At 39.0% G+C, this 22,557-nt stretch overlaps 1 protein-coding gene across 13 annotated transcripts in view; it reads left to right on the top strand.

Annotated features, from left to right (window-relative positions):
* Window positions 1–22,557, top strand: part of PARD3B (par-3 family cell polarity regulator beta) — a 1,282,024-nt gene that overhangs the window by 1,082,032 nt on the left and 177,435 nt on the right. For all 13 annotated transcript variants that reach the window (XM_072620099.1, XM_072620101.1, XM_072620095.1 and 10 more), the window contains one exon: window positions 1,581–1,883. In XM_072620099.1, coding sequence (XP_072476200.1) covers window positions 1,581–1,883 — 303 coding nt within the window. The remainder of the gene's footprint in view (window positions 1–1,580; window positions 1,884–22,557) is intronic.

The raw sequence follows: 22,557 nt of genomic DNA on the forward strand, positions 1-22,557 counted from the left end.
TTTTAGAAAGAGAAAAGAGGATGACATTATGGTTTCATAGACCAGAAGCAAAGTGCACCTTCAAAATAAATGTTCAAAAAACTGGTAAAAAAAAAAAAAAAAAAAAGCCCAAACATCCACTCCCCTGAACATATCTTTGAACTGGGTCCTTTTGGCCTGCAAAAAATTTTTTATCTTCATTGACTTCATAGTTCCAAGGTCCGCCATCTTTTTGTTCATTTCCATTTCATTTTCTGTCTTTGACCTCTTCTTCCACCAGAACTAATATCATCATCTTTTTCCTCCTTTACAAATAATAACTTACTCATACAATAATGAATACCCTACCCTTCTTTCTTCTTGATATCACTCACCTCAAACTATCAGCAACATTATCATCATTCAACAATATGCTAAAGAACTTTCCTATTTTAACAAGTAACCAAAAATTCAAGACATCTTCTAGTATTGGGATGAAGTAAAGCTACCAAAGAGTTTGAAATTCTTCTAAATTTTTTTCCCTTTCCTTATTCCCAATAGATTATACAATGGCACCGATTAGCAGCAGCATTTTGAAATACCACTTAAGGCTTTATCACAATGGAGTCCAGCCAGTAATAGTCTTTAATTCACTTATATGTGCCAATTCATCTCTGTCAGGATCCTATTAATTTCCTCCCTGTTTTACTCTGTCCCTAGCCCCTATATAATGAGGCACTGTGCTCCCCATTTATGTAACCAAAAAAATTAAAATCTCTTGTAAATGACTTCTGATCTGCTGCTTTTAGTGACCAGGCTGTCTCCCCACTTCCTCTTCATGTTTAATTCATTCTCTGCAAGCTCCTTTCTCTAGAAGACTAGAGGAAGATAAAACAGCCAAATGGTGAACTCATAGGAAAGTGTGGGAATTCAGGTTAACTGTTGTAACCTTTGGTCCTGCATTGAGGAATACTTTCCAGACTATTATACCTAAGACACACTCTTCACACAAACATAGCCAACACTGATTGAATGAGCATTAATGAAAACCAACCTCTTAATCTTCAGTCATCCCTCTTATCAATGGGCAAGATGTCAAAACACCCACATCATCATCATAACATAGAAAGCTAAGGAGTACAGAACATGGACCCAGAGTCAAGAAGACCTGAATTCAAATCTGGCCTTAGATACTTTCTAGCTATGTGACCCTACACAAGTCATTTAACAGCTATGTGCCTCACTTTCCCTATATCTAAAATAGGGCTAATTATAGTAATTCCCTCCCCAGGTTGCTATGAGGATAGCACAATATACTCTTTGTAAAGCACTTTGCAAACCTTAAAGTGCTATATAAATGCTAAATATTATATTATCCTTATTGCATTATTGTAAATCAGAAGACCCTGCAACAAACATAGAGGAGAGCTTTCAAATCGATACTGTGGTTTCTGCACCTGGCTTCTCTGTTGATAATGATCTAGAATGAAAAGCGAGGTAATAACTGGAGAAACTCAGAGGGATTAGTACATATTTTGAGTGATGTTTTTTTCTTTACTGCTATAAAATTATTACTGCTGGGTTAAACTCACATATCTGTTAACTTACTCTGCACTTTTCAGAATTGGAGCAAAGCACCAGGAGCTACGAGAAAAACAGGCAAGAGGGCTTATTGATTATTCCACTGGCCTCATAGGAGCCCTTCATGATATGGATGATGATGAAATGGATCCCAATTATGCCCGAGTGAACCATTTCCAGGATACTTATGTACCAGCTAGTGTCTACAGGTCATCATCACCACCAAGCATCGGGGCACTGGGCTACCAACGGGATGGCCCGCCACTATCTCCAGAGAAGGACCACTTGGAGGGGCTTTATGCAAAGATCAACAAGCCTTTCCATCCTCAGACTCTTGCTGACAGGTAATGAAACCATGTGGAAGTTGAAGGTAATCCTTATTCAGCAGGGTCACAGATGGGCTGTCTGATGTTCAGTGAGAGCAGCAATTGGACGTACTTGTGTGGAATTCTAAAAACAAAACAAAAACAATAATGTGCTAAAGTGATATGCAGCGGCTACCCTAGACAAGGGCTGTGTTTTGACTTAACTTGAAGCTGTCAACCATCCAAAAATAAAGCTAACAAATAATAGTAATAAGGCACCATGAATAGACAATAGATGAATTCAGAGAGCAAAGTCCCTGTTGCAAAGAGCTGACAATTTATGCAAGAATATTATGACAGAGCTGATCATTACAAACGTTCAAAGAGCATTGGGTTTTTTTTCCTCTCAAGAGCCTTACAGTGAAGAGTTTAGACTGAAAGAAGGTGGCATGAAATCTGGAGTAGGTGAATTAAACACAATGAGTGATGAAATGGAAAACCATTCATTGCAAAGAAGGGAAAGTGAGAGGGGATATCTTTAAAGCTTCTGAAGCAGTGTAACTGAGGGCAAATCAGAGGGCAGTGAGGAGCCATAAGGGAGCTTTAGAAACCAAAAAAAAAATCTATGAATTTCATCCACAATAAGTTCAGTACTTGAACAGCTATGCATGGATAATCAAAGATATAAAAGCAGATAATCTTGGTCATAGAATAGGATGATGAAACTAAAAATCGTTTGCCTTTAGGAGCTAAGGATGTTGAAATAGGAGTGTCATTCTGTGTGCTTGACAAAGAGTAGAATGAAGTGAAATTCATTGTCATGTGTAGAACTGATCCAAGAAAAATATTAATCAATTCATATTGTAGGTGGGACCCCTGAATTTTGTACACATGCACCAAATGGATTGTAATCTTTCATTCCATTTTGCTTTGGTACATTCCAGTGCAGGCTAGGAAGAGAAAAGCAGGGTGAGTGGTAGCCCCAAAGTGTGGGCTCTCGCTTCAGAGCAAAAAAACAAAAAACAAAAAACCTTGTTTTCCAGGTTTCTTTTGGTCCTGACAACCACCCAGTGCCCATTAGTAACCAGCTTTTGTGTGATAGCTTGATATACTGCATATGTTTACAGTTTACATTTCCCCAGCTGTGTGATATTATGCACTTTCAATTAGGTTGGGGAGAGGAAAGGAGATCATGGCATTTTTATGCAGACTGTAAAGTGTAGCTTCACAAGACTGATTACCTTTCAGAGCCTTTCCAATAACCAAGTGGGAAAGAAGGAGCAATTTTTAATCCTTACTGTCAAGCTTCCAGGTTGATAGTATTAAAGAAAGATGGTCAAGTTTTTCTTTGAGGTAAAAAGAAAATATAAATTCCTGTGACTCGGTGATACAGTCATTAAAGCGAGGCTGCTAATTCATAGCCACCCCTTGAATCACCTGTTCAGAGAAAACCATTTTCATTCTCAAACCCTAATAGCGTGTGGTATTCTATAAATATAAGACATGAGAGGGTTCTGGCCAGGGCTGTCGTCGTTAGAATCCTTTCTTAACTCAAAGTGGTCGCTCCCAAACTGTATCCAGCCATGGACAGTACTGAAAGCAGTCCCTCCCAGAGAGCTGCTAGCCCAGAAAACCTGTAACAGCGTATCCACTGAACTATCAGGCCTTCTAGGATTGCTTTTCATCTTTGTGCATCTGGACCTTTGTCTGAAGTTTCTTGACGGTAATTTTAATTTCATCGTATTGTCAAACTTCTAGGTTAACACAAAAACTCTTGTTCTTCAAGACCTTTATTCTCCCAACAAGGCACATCATGGATCCAAAGAATCCTAATTGCTGGTGATCCCAAAAGCAAGTTCATCATAGAAGAATAATGGATGCCAGCAGGTTATAGCATCATTGCTAATGAAAGTTTGCATATGAGAAGTAATATGAAAAAAAATCATTAGGCAAAGGTGTAATCAGAAAAGGAGGTGGGCTGAGGATGACTTTGTGCTGATAGCCACAAAGTATTCGGAGGTGTAAATGAAGGCTTTCAGCACCCTAGGTATTTCTTATATGGAAGACTTATGGAAGGATATAGACAAGAATTCTGTAAGAAGAGAAAATGTGAATAGCTTACCAAGTATACTAAAAACCATGAAGTTCCTTTCTTTGTTTGCTTTATTCATGGATTTTGCTTTTATATTACAAACATTTTCAGATCGCTCCTACTCTTTGAGAGCTCTTTTGTAACAAAGTGAAACAATTAAGCAAAACTAACAATAATGAACTCATCTGAAAGTGCTCACCACCTTCTACATCTGTAGCAGTCCCCCAACTTCTATTTTTAATTTTTTTTTCAAATGGTTTTCTCTCCCTCCCATCTTCCAATCTGTTGAAGGGGAAAAAAGAAAAGAAAATTGCTTTTAACAGATATGCATAGTCAGGCAAACCAATTCCCTTGTTGTCTGGGTACAAAAATATCTATGTCTCATTCTGCACCTTAAATCTATCACCTCTCTGTCAGGAGGTAAATAGTACATGTCATCATCGATCCTTTGGTATCATGAATGGGCACCGTATTGATCATAGTTCTTACAGCTTACAGAGTGGTTTTGTCTTTATAGAGTGTCATTGTTGTCATATAAGTTGTTCTGGTTGTTTATTTATTCATCAGTTTATAAAAGACCTTAGAACTGTTCATCTTTATAATGTTGACATTATAGTATAAATTGGTCTTCTGACTCCGCTTAATTCCCTCTACATCAGTACAGATTAGGTCTTTCTATGTCTCTTTGAAATTATCCGTTCTCTCATTTCTTACAGCACAGTAGCATTCTGTCACATTCATATATACCTATTCAGCCACTACTTACTTAACTAAGGGCATCCCTTTTGGTTTGTAGATTCTTTTGCCACCACAAAAACAGCTGCTATAGATTTTTTTTTTTAATATAAAAAAACTTTTCTTGTTTCTTTGATCTTTTTTGGGTGTAGGCCTCATGGTGGTATGTCTGGGTCAAGGGGTCTCTCAGAGTTTTGAAAAATAATCTTAATTAGCATCCGTTCAAGAAATAGATTTAAAAATATATATATATATCCTGTCCAACATGGATTACAAACTTGTCTTGTTTGCAATGACTGTTTAAAAAGTTAAAGCTAAAACCACTTTAGGTAGAGGTTAAAATACTATTATACAGGGAACATAAGATCATAGAATTCAGAACTAGCTTTAAATCAGTCTGATCCCTTCTCATTTCACAAATGAGGGAACTGAGGCCTAGAGAAGATATGACTTGGCTAAGATCACTGCCTTCCCCAAGTGTTAATTATAATTATGTTTAAACTCTGACTTTGCTTTGCTTGGATCTTTATCATTTATTTTTAAATATCATTTTGTATCCATGCTTTGCTCTGTAAGTCTCCAAGTGGCATGTAGCCAAAAAGCAATAAAATTCTAACTTGACTTGGCCATGACTGAATGAATCTAAAAAGGGTGAGTCAGCATAAAGGATACACTCAGGAGTAATTGGAGAGGAGGCAAATACCAGAAGGAAGCTGCTGGTAAGAATACAGAGCTACCACAATTATACCCTGACAGGTTTCATAAGCTACAGAAAGGAAACCAGTGGCAATAAGTTCTAGATCCACTCTCGTCATGCATGTGCAGTGTGACTCAAGGCAGTTATATAATTTACTTGACTACAAAGTAAACATGACATAAAATCCCAATTTGTATGAAGTCAATATGCCAAGGAGGTGTTTCTCCTACAGATCCAAGTCATCAAGAAGTAATTATGCTAAAGAAAGTTGACTCAGACTCAATTAGATCAAGTGGCTTGTCCATTATTGGGCAGCTAGGTAGTAGTGGATAGAGTACCAGGTCTGGATTTAGGAAGACCTGAGTTCAAATCTGGCCTCAGACCCTAAGTACGTATGACCATATGCAAGTCACTTAACCCTGTTTACCTCAGTTCCTTATCTCTAAAATGAGGATAGAGAAGGTATCTTTGTCAGGAAAACCCCAAATGGGGTCATGAAGAGTTGGACCCAATTAATTTACTAAATAATATATGTGCAAAGTTCTGACCAAATCATGTTTCCTAAAATTGTACATTATGCAGGAATAATATGAAGATAAACATACCAAAAATATGATTCATTTGTAATAGAAGTATAAATCCTGTCCCCCAACATCAATGTTTACTATATAGCAGCGTACTCTATTTTGAATGAGTGAGGAAGAATCAAAAATAAGGTAGATAAGATTTAAAAAATCATGGAATTGTGGTTACATGGATTGCATTCTCCTCTGCCATGTCTGACCAATGGTCATTTAGTCTCATCATGAGTAATTCCAGTGATGGAGAGCTCACTACCTTGTGAAGCATTGCAGTCCATTTCCACATGGTTTTAACTGCCAAACAAAAAAGTCTGTCCTTACACAGGGACTCTTACCTGGGGCCTCTGGAGTTTTGGTTTTCTCTTCTTATATATTGATAAGATATGATGTATTTCTTTTATAATTCTATGTATATGCATTTAAATACATTTTTCAAAGGAGTCCCTAAGCTTCCCCAGACTTTCAAAGAAATCTATGGCACAAAAATTCCAAAGAACCCCTCCCCTGCCTGTATTAAGAAAATCTCTTTCTCCCTTTATCTTCTGCCTGTGGGACCTAGTTATGTCATCTAGAATGACATAAAATAAGTCGAATCATTCTTCCATATGACAACCTCATGAATATTTAAAGACAAATACCATGTCATTTCAATGTAACAAATATTTATTAAGCCAAAATATTAGGTACTGAGGATGCGAAAGCAAAAATAAAGCAATGTCTTCCCTCAAGGAGCTTATTGACTTCTAAAGAGAAAAACTATGCTTTAAAAAAGAAGCAGATTTTAAGGTAATTAGAGGAGAGAGTGCATTGACTACTCTGAGGAGGAGAGGAGAGTTTAGCACCAATGCTATGGCTTTGGAGACCAAGGCTGTTTGGAAAGAGAAGAACCCTCTGAGCAGCTCAAAATTCAGGAGACTTTAAGCTCTTGGAGAGGAGCTGGATGCTGAGAATGTCAGCAGTCAGCCCTTGTTTGAATAAGAGCAAGTTCTGAACGAAAGGAGTCCTCTACTTGACTCTTGTGACTGACTCAAGGCCACAGCGTCGCCATTACACATTGAACCCTGGTGCCAGCTTCTATTTCTTCCTTCTCTTTTGGGCCCATTGGCTTAGAAAGCTGGTATCTCTGGTAACTGAGACCATAGTCTACATGTCTGACTTGATACTTCTGGTCTCTCCCTGAGGAAAAATAGCACCGCCACAAATTTTAATCCTGTTCCTCGGCTTGAAAAATCCTACTCAGTGCCGTGGATGACCCCCCTCAGTAGATCACATCCTTGGCCTCACCCAGGAGCATATTTTAGGATCATTATATTTGCATGGGTGAAAATGTTTTAGGGATTTTTCTTTTTTTTACCATATACAACTTCTTTTTTAGCTCAGAGATAAAATGTTTCATTCATTTCACAAACTTTTAATAAGATCCTCTAACTATAAGCAACTGGAAACCATTCATTTTCCAGAAGTTTTAAAAAAAACCTGAAAATTAATGGTCAAGTAAATCCTGGGCTATAGGTGCTGAGGGAAAGCAGAAGTGTTAAAAGGAGAGCTTTGGGAGGAGATGTTAATCATACAGGAAAATCCAGGTGTGAACACCACCTCCTGTTCTTGGGGGAAAACAGAATCATTGATATTTCTTCACCAAAAGAAAATTTGTTCATTTCCAAGGTTAAGCATTTCATTTAGCAGTAGATCTGTCATGTTATCTAGCTTTCTGGGTTCTGTGTTTGGCATAATCCCTTCCCCCTTAGACTCCTCCCTTCAGTTTTCTCCCTCCAGTTATTCCATCTTTTCTCCCTCTCTCTTTCTCTTTCCCTCCCCCTCCTCTTTCTCTCTCCTGTGACTTTTCCCTGTTAATTTTACTTCAGATTAATGACTTTTGAGCTCTCACCTCTGACTCGTGACGTAGTGTGCAGGGACTTGAACAGTGAATAAAGTAAATGACTTAGAGATGTGTGTTTTTTCAGTTTCAATAAACAGAATGAGATGAGCTCATTTCAGTCTGGGGATCCCAGTTATAAGTGTCATTGCCATGGAGAATTAAAATTCATCAGTTGAACCAAGCAATCAGGGAATTTTTTTGTCAAAGAATGTATTATCATCAATTTTTTAAATGACTTTTAAACAATAATGAGAATCTTCTTAATGAAAGAATCTCCATGGCTAGATAAGTGCTAATAATAACTGATATACCATTAGCTGTACTTTCCTCACATCTCTTCCTCCTAAAATTTGATATTCTCATTAATTTTTTCCCTCCTCTGGGATCCTCACTCATGGGATTATACAAATTCTCTTCCCTTGCACTAGCAGCTTATAGTGATACCCAGTACAGACCCCCTTCTTTTGTAGCTTACATATGAGATAAGACTTAAAGTAATTGGTAGGTGCCCAGAGATGATAAATTGCCACACCAATCCCCTTTGCCCCGCCACCCGTTAGGAAGGATGGGAGGAAAGCTTGCCACCCTGGGTCACCCTGATTTGTTTAAGCAACCATTTATGCAGATACTAGAGTCTAATAACTAGGCCATAGCTTGTGTTTATATATGTTTCCCTGTTCAGAGTAGCTGAAAGTGTTTTAGCAAACGTTCATCCCATAAATCCCTGTGACAGCTTTGTGAGGTAGAAGGAGGTGATATTATTATCACCCTTTTGACATCTAGAGAGGGAGGGGCAAACAAATAAGAAGGAAAGGGACCGAGTAATGAGAAAATCTAGAACATATCCTGCTGGTCCTGCCTCCCAGGATGGGGCTGAGATTATGAAGGGTTAACAATGATGATGATGCTCCTGACCCACCATCAGAAGGAAATAAAGAGCTCTGTCATCAGAGGACTGAATTCAAGTGATTCTTCTGCCTCTCCCTACCTGAAGAATCTTGAGCAAACCTTTGGACTTCTTTGTCCCTCAGTTTCCTCATCTGTTACACTGAAGTCTTAGACTTCAGGATTTTACAATCTCTTCCAGCCCTCTTTCTGTCATCCTAGGAGTCTATGGCATATGCTTTGAGTTGTTGGGGTTTTTTTTTTTTAATTTTCACTCAGCCTTTTTTCTGACCTGTGGTTTGCGTAAGTATACTGAGCCATACCACATACCTTTTCATTATAGTCTTTGCCTGCATTAAGAATTGATTCCAGAGGGCCTTGCTTATAATTTCTCCATTTAATGCAATGTGTAATCAAGAACAGGTCGTTGTTCGGTCAACTCTTCCCCCATATGTATCTTTTCAAATAATAAATAATCAGGAGAATTGGAAAGGGGCATTGAAAAGATAGTTTCAAAGTTAGCCCTCATAAATAACCAATTTCCTGAATAGACATTTTAATATTTATGTGCTATGGAATTCCTTCCCCCACCCCCTTGGAGATCTGGCTTAGGACTGATATGAAAAGTATCCAGAAATAGAATGTAAATGCTACCATTTTGCATTAGGTTTCTAATCAGTCCTGGAGACAGCATCTTTAGCTTCCCTCGAGTTTGGTAATACTTTAGCCCCTTCCTGTCTAAATGGCCCTGATCTATATGATTTAAATGGGAAAACATGAAGAAGAATCATACAGAATAAGAAGGCCTCTAGGGAAGGGTGTTGGTTGGCATTAATGAAATCAGTATACCATTAACCATTCACGGGCTCATAGGGTCATAGATCTAGGACTGAAAGTGCCTTCAGAGACCATCTATTCTAACTCTCTCCTTTTTATACATGAGGAATCTGAGGCCAGCCCAAGGTCAGGTATGTTAACAATGGAATTTGAACTCAGGACTTCTGACTTCAGAGCTAGTGTAGTTCTCTTTTGTGGCAGTCTAAATATTAAAGTATACGTAAATGAGTTTGCAAGGGAGATTCTCTTCTCAATATTGGCATTGCAAATATGGTAGGGAGGGTTGATATGAGGCCTGTCCTGGGGCTTCTGAACCACATGCCTTATAATACATACCTTGAGTTAGTGCACTCTATTATCCTATCCCATCTTTCTCTGCCCATCTCCAGCGTCACCACTATAAGGCACAGGCACGGCTCAGTCCTTAGCTTACTGGCAGGTTCTATGTGTATCCCTCAGAATCTTCTCCCCTTCCACTCAGTCAGTATGAATGGTTTTGGATAGTACCACCAGACATAGTATATGGGAGGAGATGTTATCATTTTCGTACTAGCTCATGCCTTCATGAACCCCATCAGTCAAGTAATGCTCCAACTTCAATCATTTCTTTCCATTATCTGTCCCCCTGAGTCTTGAGCCATAGTTTTTCATGTTTCAACTTCGTTCCAGTTTTCCTTCCAGGAGAGAGGCAGATGTCGGTGACTTGACAATGACTCTCTCTCTCTCTCTCTCTCTCTCTCTCTCTCCATATATATATATATATATATATATATATATATATATATATATATATATATATATATATAAAGTTCATTGGTCTCTTCTATAACTGGCACCAAAGAATGCCAAGAGAGGAAAAGAAAGGAGTGCAAGTTCTTCAGATGTGAGAGACATGATAATAAGTATTATAATTATTATAATGTTTGTATGGTATTTTAAAGATTGCAAAGTACCTTACATATATCATCTCATTTGATCCTCACAAGAGCTTGTTATCCCCATTTTACAGATGGGACTACTGAGGCAAAGAGAGATCAAATGACTTGCCCACGTTCTTACAGCTAATAAATGCATGAGACCGGATTTGAACTTAGCTCCTCCTGAATCTGAGTCTAGTACACTGCCATTTACAATTCCCTGGGGTACTGAAGAAATCTATATATGTTGATGACCAGTCTTAGCCTACTCTTTATGGAGTCCAATAGTTTATAACTTCCAAGTATCAAAATTGTGATGCACCAGTGAATATAACACAGAGAAACCGATATTTTTCTATAACAATCTCCTCAACATCTAAATCTTGGAGCTGCTATCAACCTTTATATTTTTTCTACCAAATCATTTCCAATAAGAAAAGATTTTTACCAGATCCAGTTATAGCAGGTAAAGAGACAGGGTTAGGAAACTGAACCAGTATTTTCATTCCTAATGATGAATCTCAGATGAGAAACACTCCCTACAGTTATAAGTCAGCACTTTTTCTTCCACTTAGAGCCTTAAAAGAGTGGCTTAGAACACCAAGGATTTGAGCAATTTGCCCCAGTTACACAGAAAGAAGAAAGATTTGAACCCAGGCCTTTCTAACTGCGACTCTTTATCCACTACGCTACATGACTACAGATGATACAGTTCCAAAATCAACTTATCTAGATGGATCTCTTAAGGGATGTAATAGAATAGAATGCTTTAGGTTTTTCCCAAATGCAAAGCCCAGTGGATGAAAAAGACAAGAAATCCAGTAGCAAAAGCCACGTGACTTGCACATGTGTAATAGAATGGTTCATTCCCACGCAATTTTCAAGTTATCATTTTTATTACTATTACTATCCAGCATATCATTTTTCTCTTTTTGCTGCTTTCTCACCCCAAGCCAGGTATGTGATAGATACAGTCAGACCAGCTTGAGAAAGCTGATTGTTAAATTTTCAGTGTGAGGATTTATACCTTGAAAGTGGACAAAAGCTACAAATGAGGACTTGACTTACTGTTTTTGTTCATCGTTTAGACTTAAGAAAAAGATGGCAAAAATGTTAATCATATACATTGAACTTAAAATTCTGTTATATGTACGTTTAGTTTTTTCTGGAGAGTTGGTTGTTAAACACTTAACCAGCATACCATTGCTACCATTCCGTCACTGAACCTAAGCCCCTCACCAGCACTGTGTGAATGTGGTTGAGATTCGAGAAGAGACGGAACTGGAAGGAAATGACAGCGAATCCATCACCAGAAATGAATACTAATTTGCCATTAGCTTCTGGGCTTCTTTTCCGCCTTCTCTTTATGTTTCTTTCTCTCGTCTTCTTCTTCCTCCTAATTTGGTATATTCCTGGGCAAAGACATGACTTGCAGTACTTGCACCTAATAATAACTTACCATTATATAGCACTTTGTGGTTTACAAAGTGTTTTCCTTCACTACAATCCTAGGAAGGGAGGAGCTCCAGTGATATTCACCTCAATTTATAGATAAGTGATGTAAGGACCAGAAAGACAGACTCTCCTTCTCCTTAAACAAAAATCACCTGTCTTTCCTAAGTCCCCTGTTCACTTGTTAAGTGACCAACAAGCTAAGCTGACAAATTTATTCAACTCCAGAGAATAATGACTTTAAATATCACTCCTCTCCAGCAAACATTGAAGCTTAATTGCCCTTCAGTGCCTTAACAAAACCCTAAGTAATGTGAACATTTCAGGTAGGACCAAGAAGAATATGAGCTGCTAACATTTGTGTAGCACTTGGCAATTTGTTTTTTGAAGCTGTTGACTATTTTTTCATAGTTTTCTTGCATCACTCTCATTTCTTTTCCCAGTTTTTCTTGTACCTCTCTTCCATGACTATTAGTCTCCTTTTTTGAGATGCTCCATGAGTTCTTTCTGGGCTTGAGACCACGTCCCCTTTGGGGGGAGGCAGGGTTGCCCATAGGTGTTTTGTCTTCTGAGTTTGGGTCTTGATTTTCTCTGTCTTCTAATAATAGATTTTTTTTTGTTGTTTTTTGCTCATGTTTTTTGACCTTCCTTTCTTTTAAATTTGGGCTCTGGAAGGGGCACTGTCTCAGGCTTCTCGTGCCAGGGGCTGCTGGTGTTGGCTGTTTACTTGGTGTTGCCCTGATGTTTCCCTGAGGTCCGTGGAGAACCCTTGTGTCTGGTGCTGTGCTGAGGGCATGGAGTGGGAGGTGCTGGTGCTGCTAGAGGCTATAGGGGTCTGGCAGCTTAGCTGGTGCTGAGCTGGGTTTCCTAGTGGTGCTGTCTGGCATGTGCTGAGGTCAGAGGGGTGCTTCTGCCTTTCCCCAGGACTACACTGAAGCACAAGGAGTCTGGTAACTGGAAGTTGCCTCTTTGCTGGGGCTATGCTAGGCATGTAGTAGTTCTCAGAGTTAGAGTCTGCCTGTTCCCCTGGCTGTGCTGAGGCATGTGGCAGGGGCCTGGTGTTAGCATTTGCCTACTTCACTGCAGCTTAGGATCTACTGCTGGTTTGCGGAGGTGGGGCTTGCTGCTGGCTTGCTGGGTGCTTCCTGTTCTACACTGTACTCCCCCCTTTCCCCAGTAAGACAGATCTTTCTTATCAATCTTCCAAGTTTCTTGGACTAAAAGATTGTTTGCAACCCCCCCCCCCCATCTTTTTGCTGGTTCTGCTATTTCAGGATTTGTTTAGGGTACCCGTTTTATGGTTGTTTGGAGGTGAATATGGGAGAGTTTGGGTGATTTACTGCTTACTCTGCCATCTTGGCTCCCAGAAGTCCTTCCTAGCACTTGACAATTTGCTATGGCTTCCATCCATATCAACTCATTTAGTACTGACAGTACCCCTGCGAAGTGGCTAAATGAGAATGTTATTATCCCCTCTTTTTGCTGATGAAGAACCCGAGACTCCTAGAGGTTAAGTAACTTGCCCCAAACCATATGACTGAATTCCAATTCTAGTTATGTTCTTTCCAGCACACTACAGAGGAAGAACCCAAATGCCATCCTATAAATGGCTACCAGGTCCACCGAGGTACAAATCATTATCTATTTAAACATGGGACCAACGATGTAGTGTTTATAAGACATATTTTAGAAGCACTCAGGATTCTCCAGGCAGAAAGAGAGAAATGTGAGAATTATGGTATAATAAACTGTTGTTTTCCCTTTATGGCGCAGTTATAGAAAGTGTATGAAAGCATACTTGGGATTCTTGGATAAAAAACAGAATCAACCAAAGGATTACAAGATGCCCAGTTTGCTGGGAGCCTCAGATTGTTTATGTGCACATTGGGTGTAAAATTCTTTCATCCATCAGGTCATTCCTGTTTTTAATTAGGATCTTGATGCATTTGATACCTGCACGTATATTCTCAGTCAAAACAGACTTTTGCTTTGCCCAGATAGATAACCAAAATGGAGATTGTAACCACTTGCATTCTACCAACTCCCATGCTTGCTACTTCCAGAGCTGCTATTTCTCAGCTCACAAGGTGATTCAAGGAGTACTCAGCCATTTTTCCCTGTTTTAACGTATAGCGTTGTAAAGCATCTTTAATGAGAAACCTTTCGATTTTGCTTATTCCAGAGGCATGGTTTTAGTAGATGACACAACATAATTTTAATCTATACTTCTTTATTTATGTTTGCTCTTGGAATTTCTGCATTAGAAGCTAAGACAAATGTTCCAAATTACCATAATTTCCCCATATGTAACCTGTACAATCCTGAAGAATATTACTGCTACCAATCAAATTGATTACATATTCATATTCTGCTCCCTGAAGTTTGGTGTTGAGTTTGATGCTTGCTGTCCAACAAATCACAGATGTGAGCCATTCACCGGCTTGGAGGTCAGAGCCCTCTATGTAACATTATGAATCTACATGGAAATCCTACGTGCTAAATTTTGCACTTGGACCTTGCCTTTAGTTGACACTTGTAAAATTGCCAGTAACAACTGACTTCCCTGGAGATTACAATGATCAGGGGCCTGATTGGAGCACAAGTTATTTCAGCTGCAGTGGTCAATCATGTTTGCTCTAAAGGTTCCTGCTGGCCTCTTTGTTCGATTTGAACTAGCTCATCTAATTGAAGTCAACCACAGACACAAAGGGGGTTTATTATTGGACTTTTCCATTCCTGAATGCTAAGATCATACCAAGAGATTCTTCCATGAATGGTTTTGATTTTACTACCCCCTTAAACTTGAGCATTTGAGAGGTTGACTAGAAGCCCCGCCATATTAGCACTCCCTGCTTGGATTCCATTCAACAACAACTCAACATGCATTTATTAAGTGTCTACTGTGTGTGTGGCCCTGCTCTTGGAACCCAGTTGTATGTTAGGAAGTTGAAGACTTTCATATGTGTGCTACCTGTCATCATCTAGAAGCATCATAATTTGGCTAGAAGCGGGTTCTGGTCCCTTTAAAATAATATGCAGAAGAGTATGTGGGTTAACATTTCACTGCACATTAATTCTTTTTTTAAAAACTGTCATTTAATTTTAAATGCTAATATGCATATGGTTAATTAAGAAGCCAGAATTGGCTATAAGCTTGGTGAGCTCTTAGAGAAGGGAGAGGGAGATCATTACGCTTCTGCTCATGGATAGCTATTTGTGAACCAGCTGATAATGTGCAAAATTAAGATTTCGTAAGTGGCATTTTAAATGAATGGTTAATGGCTGAAGATTAATTAAACAGTCAGAGTTGCTCAGAAGAGAAGCTGTTAAAAATTGTGTTTACGGGCTAGTCAGTTGCATGCTGAAACCAAAATCCTGATGGATGGTGGCATCTCTGTCTGCTAGGAGAGCATTTTAACTAACTTCTTGAATGGGAAAATCGGCCTTTCTCTGCATTGTGTTGAGTAGTTACAGGGTCCTTTGGGCCTCTCTTTTATAACAAAAAAACTGCAAATTAGAAGAGGGTAACAATAAAAAGCTTTTACTGATGGGATTTTCCCAGAAATCCTTCACTCAAACTTCATCACACTCAAATATGGATACCTACATACATATGTACATAGACAGACATATATTAGATAGGTATACGCATATTATATGTGGGTGTGTACCCTTTATGTAGATGTGTATATATATATATATATATATATACTGTGTGTCTTTACCAAGAGATTTTAAAGAAATTACTCTAACATTCTGTATGAGGGGGGAAAATCTGTCAGGAATTCTTAGCCTGGAGTCTCTAAACTTGTTTTTAAAAAATATATTGTGATAACTGCATTTCAGTATCTCTACAAATTTTATTTTATGCATTTAAAAACCTTATAAAAAGAGGGCTCTATAAGCTTCACTAAGCTGCCAAGGGGGTCCATGACTCAAAAAGCATCAAGAACCCCTGTTCTCAGTTTCTTCTTTTGGATCGAATCAGCAAATATACATTGAATACCTACTCTGTGTAAGACACAGTTCTAGGTCTTTGGTGAGATGGGGTGGGGGCGGGGATACAAAGATAAATAAGATCCTCTCTTGAAGAAATTTGTAGTCTTTTCTCACTAGAATGACTATTTCCTTCCATATGCCTGAAAATACGAACCCTCTTTTGGGGAAAATGTTCTTTTAATAGATCTGGCTGAACTACACAAGATCCTTGAGGAAAGAGACTTGTTTCTTACACATTTTCCTTTCTACCATGATGTCTTACACAAAATAGGCATTCAGTAAATGTTTGCTGAATGAATCATCTATAAATTAGTTTTCTCAAATTGGCTATTTCAGTATTATAGGCTCTTCTTAAGTGCCTATCTGGAAGTCCTGGTATATTTTCCTGTAAATTACATGGGAGTGAATTTTACTTATGCAAAACATCTCACAGCATTCAATTAATTTTCTTCTTGAATTCATCTGACCTAGCCCTCAGCTTGAAGGCAATATGATATACTGGAAGCCGTAGGATCTCTGAGAGCCGAATTCTAGTCCTCAGCACCACCACTTACTAGTTTCATGACCCTAGAGAAGTAATTTAATAAAATCTGAGTCTGAAATGTAGACAGAACTGTAGAAGCTGTTCAGTGTCTCTAGTTCAACTCTTAATACAAATCCCTGCCAAAAGGTCCTCAACAAATTGTTGTCTAACCCTACCCAAAGATTTCCAGTGAAGAACTCACTGCCTCCTGAGATATGGCCCATTCTAGTTATGGACAGCACTAATTATTAGGAAGATTTTTTTCTTGCATCAAAACTGAACTTTTCTTTTGGAAATGTCCACCTATTATTTCAAATCTGTCCTTTGTAGCCAAGCAGAATAAGCCTGATCCCTTCTCTGTGTCACAGCCATTCAGATACATGAAAACAACCATCACACCACCTTCACCATCACTTTGCTGCAACTCCTCTTTCATCTTTGTATGGCATTTTCCCCTGTTCTCTTACCATCCTTGATGCCTTCTTCTGAACATGTTAAAACTTTGTTAATTGACTTGGCCAAGGCCCCTAGTTAATAAGGTGCAGGGCCAAGATTTCAGTTCACAGCTTCTGTCTCTAAACCCAATTTTCTTCCCATGCCACCATACCCTCTGAAAAGAGTTAATGCTATCTCTGGTCTTCTTTTCTCTAGGCTAATAACAATAATGATTTAATATTTGCAGCACAACAGTACTGACTTTTTATTATGTCCTATGATAATAAACCCTAAAGACTCAATATATGTTTGACAAGGTGTGACACACTTGGACATATTTCTGAGGTTCTGTTTCACCGCAGTGTTTCTCAGATCTCGCCTCCAGTCTCCAGGATTTCATGGGTACTTTCTTCCTATGCCTGAAGCTTGACCTAATGTCACAGACCGTCTCTCTCACTCATAAGCCATGGTACTCAAGGAAGATCTAGTCAGAGGTGGGGAAACTCAAGGCCCCATGTGGCCCTCTAGTTCCTCAAGTGTGGCCCTTTGACTGCATCCAAACTTCGCAGAACAAATCCACTTAATAAAAGGATTTATTCTGTAAAACTTGAACTCAGTCGAGAAGGCCACGTGGGGCCTCCATGCCGCAGGTTCCCTACCACTGAGTAGTTACTTTGTTCAAAATTCTCTTTCATTCTCCAGCTCTTTTAAAAATACTATCTGTATTAAGTCCGTGTCCATAAAATCTTCCATGCTACAAAGTATCATTAGATTACAAAGTCTTTGATGACAGGCACTGTCTTTCTTTTTATTAATTGTATCCCCAGTGCTTAGCACAGTACCTGACCCATAGCAGGTGTTTAATAAATGTTGATTGGATTGAATTGGATTCCACTTGGTCAGAAGGGTTCTACTGAATAGACATCAGCAGGTCACTTTCCATTGTTACTGAAGTTACTGTATATTTAAATAGTTAAATCTCGAATCCATGCTCATTTGAGAGTATAGATGGTATGGCATTAGATATAGGAAAAGGTATTTAAATTTACTGCAGGAGAACTCATTATTCACACTATTGCAGACCTGGTTAAAATGGAAAGTTACAAAGAAAGAGAAAACTAGTCTATCTCTACAACTAGGAAACCTTTAGCTTTGAGGATGGGAGTGATACAAAAGCATTCTATTTGCGGGTGGCAGGTGGAGGCCTGAAAATTGTCAGCTTCTGAGTTCTTCTCATGTTGGGTAAGTGTGGATAAAAGCATTAATTGAGCACTTGTAGGCTGAAAGCTTGCCACCAACCAGGGGGCCTAAAATTTTCTGGCTTTTTTCACAGGTAAAAAGAGACAGAAGGAGGTTAGCTACACAGGATTCTCTGCATCACAAAGTAGCCTCCAACTGAGGGATGTGTTTATATGACAGGAGAGTTTGGGGAACAACATTAAATTAGCAACAAGGCCAATTTTAATTGTTATTGATTGCAGAATACACAAATCGGCAAGCAAATGTTGTACTTTTCTCCTCACCTGAAGCACATTTTGCAGTTTCTTCTAAGTTTCAAGTCAGCACTGTCCCAGATTATAGTGGGAGGGTGGGAAGGGACAGAGGAAGAGGAGGCAAGCTTGGTTCTTTGTATAAGGCAAAGGAAGTTTTTGATGTACTTGGTGCTTTTTTGCTTGAAGGGAAGAAGTGTTGATCTTTCCTTATTTTCATTGTCAGAGCTGCTGTCTGCATCAGTGTTGATGGTTTGACCTCCTTGCTGCAGTGTGGGAGAAGTCTCTGGTACCTTAGCAACATGTTCTGTCTCCACAGTTGAATGGACAGAAATTTGAATTTTTTACCTCAAGCACTGTTATCGGCCTGCCAGGGGAACCTGTTTTATTTTTTTTTTTTATCAATACAAATAAGTAATCCATTATTCCCACCAAACCCCATTCAATTAAGAGTCTAAATAGTTGTATTTATTCTTCTATTTAATTTAATGCTATTTCCAAAGGGATACTACATTTTACACTAATGCTTGTGGTTTGATTTGACTTTAGCTAAATATTACTTTAATTAATCGCCATAACAAAAGACAGTATCCTAGCTTCTGTGCATCCTTCACAAGCAAAAAGTGTAAAAATATCCTATGCCTTTTTGATACTTTAGATTAAATTCTATATTTTTTGTGAAAATGAGAGAACTAGCTAAAAGCATTTGTGGTGAAAGTGAAAACAAGGGAACCTTAGCTGTGAATTAGAGGTGATCCATCTATAAAATGAAGAGGTTAGTCTTAATAAAGATGTTCTCATTCTGAGGTCTATGAACTTTTAAATTCTTTGATAACTCTTTCAATATACTTGGTTTCCTCTGTAATCCTACGTATTTTATTTCATGCATTCAGCATATTATTCTGAGAAGAGATCCATAGTCTTCAAAGGTGTCCATGGTTCCCAGCAAGGTTAAGAACCCATGGTTTAGTAGAATAAATACTCCTTAAAGGCAGAGACTTTCCTTTTTATCGCAGTACCACCAATACTTCTCAGAGTGCCTAGTCAGAATCAATAAACATTTATTAAATGTGCCAGGCACTGCCAAACATAGCGAATACAAAGAAAGGCAAAACATAGCTCCTGCTCCCAAGGGCCTCACGTAGACAACTATGAACAAACAAGTCACATGCTGGATGAATTGGAGGTAATCCATCCAGGGAAGGCACTAGAATTAAGGGGATTTGGGAAAGGCTTCTTGTAGAAACTGGTACTCGAAAGAAGCCAGGAAAGCTGGAAGGTAGAGATGAAGAAGGAGAGCTTTCCCAGCATGGAAGAGAGCCAGTGGAAATGCTTAAAGTTCATAACCCAGATTCTGAGTTCAGCAAGCATAGTATCACAGAATACATAGGAGTGCAAAGTCTAAGAAGATTGGTAGTCTTCTTTTCCAGATTCAGAAAAGTCTGAGGAAAAGTAAGGGCAGGTAATAAGTAAGGGCTGTGAGTGACAAGCAAAGGGTTTCATATTTGATCCTGGAGGTGATAGGGAGACACTGGAGTTTCTTGAGTAGGGGAGTGACATCATCAGACCTGAGCTTTAAGAATATCACCTTAGTAGCTGAATGGAGTTTGGACTAGAATGGAGAGAAACTTGAAGCAGTGAGACAAACCAGCAGACCAATGCCACAGTCCACAGGTGAGGTGATGATGAGAGCCTGCACCAATGTGAAAAGAGATAAGGGGAAGCAGATGAGAGATGCTAACAAGGTAAGTCAACAGACCTTAGCAACAAATTGGATATGGAGAGTAAGAGAGAATGAGGGGCCAAGGATGACAGGTTGAATGAATCTAATTCTGGGCCTGGAATCAAGTAGACCTGAATTCAAATCCAGCCTTGGGCATTAGTTCCCATTAGTAAATGGGAAGGTGAGGTTATCCTCTACCAGTAATGAGGAAGTTAAAAAGAAGAGAGGGTTTTGGGGAAAAGTAATATAGAAATTAGAAGGAAGGAGAGAAGATTGGGGAAAAGAGAATGAGTTCAGTTTTGGGATATGTTGAGCTGAAGATGTCTAGGAAACATCCTAAATATTGGGAGCAGGTGTATGGCATGGTGGATAAAGTGCTGGGCTGGAATCAGGAGGACCTGAGTTCAAATCCAGCCTCAGATACTTACTAATGGTGTGACCCTGGGAAAGGCACTTGACCCTGTTTGCCTCAGTTTCTTTATCTGTAAAATGAGCTGGAGAAGGAAATGGCAAATCATCCCTGTATCTTTACAAAGAAAACGCCATAAAAATGGGGTCATGAAGAGTTAGATATGACTAAATAACTTAACAGCAACAATGAGGAAATATCCAGGTCCAGATGTCCATTAGGCAGTCGGAAATGTGAGCCTAGAAGTCAATAGAGAAGTAAGAGTTGATAAGAAGACTTGAGAATCATCAGCATGGAGATGGTCATTAAATCATTGGGAGTTAACATTACCAGCAAGTGACATATTGTAGAGGGGGAAGAGAAGAGGGTTCAGTACAGAGCCCTGTGGGATACCCATGGTTGAGCCTTCTGTAACTTTTAAGCATTCTTCCTTCTGGATCTATAAAGAATTAACCTAATTCCTCTTCCACTTGACAGTCCCTTAGAAATGTGGAGATAACTATCATCTGGCCCCACTTTCCCTTAATTTCACCCCATCCTTGGGTCTTTCTCTTCTCTTTAATAAGGATGGATACTTATTTCCCCTGTCTTCTGCCTAAAAGTCACTTAAATCCCAGGTTTGTCAATACTCTAGCTGCCTTGCTGTGGATCCTCTCAAGCTTTTCAATGATGCCCTTACAGGGAACTGCACACATTACTCCCTATGTGACCTGACCAATGCAGAGTACAAGGTAACTACCATATCCCTCCATCTGGACCCTCTGTTTCTATTAATGCAATCTAAAATCCCATTAACTTTTAAGCAATTGCATCACCTTGTTGGTTCATATGCTCTTTTTGGCCAGCTAGAATTCCCAGGTCTCTTTCACATGAACTCTAGCCAACCTAATCTCGCCTAAACTATACTTGGGGAATGGATTTTTTAACCTGAGTTCAGGGTCTTTACGTTAATTCCAATTAAATTTCATATTGTTGGTTTTATCCCATAAAGAGCTTTTTAAATTCCAGCTTTGCATTCCAACATATTAGATACCATTTCCTGCTTTGTGTTACCTGCAAATTTAATAAATTCTTCTCCATCCAAATCACTGATAAAAATATGGAACAGGGTAAGGTCATGTGTGGAACTCTGTGCCATACCACTATAGGTGTCCTCTATGCTAGAATCAGAATTGTAGAGTTGGAAGAGATCTCAAATATCATGAGGTCCAAGCCTCCCTGATTACATGCATTCCCCTGTGTGTAATATCTCCAGTGGGAGGTCATTAAACCTCTGGGGCCAATCGGAACAATCTTAATTCTCTTCTGATATTTGATTGAAGACAGCTATCTTGTATACTCTGTTTCTTTCTTTAAGCAAAATATCCCCATGCCCTTCAACTTATTCTGAGTCTCTCTACACCCTCCTGATAGTGTCCCTCCAAATTTGTCTATGAATTTCCTAAAATGTGAGGCCTGAAGTTAGACAAAAAAACCAAGTGTGTTCTGGGCACAGCAGAGTACAGAATGTAGTGTGTGTGTGCATCCTTCATTGCCAAAGAAGACCATGACATCAGAGAAATAATGACATGACTTGAACTTGACTTTGTTTTGAGTGAGGGAGGGCTGTGCAAGTCACCAGCCTCACTTCTCCTCCAGAGCCATCTGAATCCAGTGACCAGATATTCATCAGGATGACTGGAGGTGACCCAGGATGAGGCACTTGGGGTTAAGTGACTTGCCCAAGGTCACACAGCTAATGAGTGTCAAGTATCTGAGATGAGATTTGAACTCAGGTCCTCCTGACTCCTGCTCTATCCACTGCACCACCTAGCTGCCCCGACAGAATGTAGTGCCATCATATCCTTTGGTCCAGCAATGTATAGTATTTCTATTAATTTACCAAATAAATTCCTACTAATTTTCTATTAATTTAATTTCTTTTAATTTAGCCATTTCTGTGAATTTCTAATGCTTTAGCTTTTTTGACTGTCATATCACATTAAAGATCCATATTGATTGATGGTGCACCATTATTAGTAGTAATTCACATTTGTGTAGCACTTAATTGCATGCAAAA

Source organism: Notamacropus eugenii, chromosome 6 (assembly GCF_028372415.1).
Source record: "Notamacropus eugenii isolate mMacEug1 chromosome 6, mMacEug1.pri_v2, whole genome shotgun sequence".
NCBI lineage: Eukaryota > Metazoa > Chordata > Mammalia > Diprotodontia > Macropodidae > Notamacropus > Notamacropus eugenii.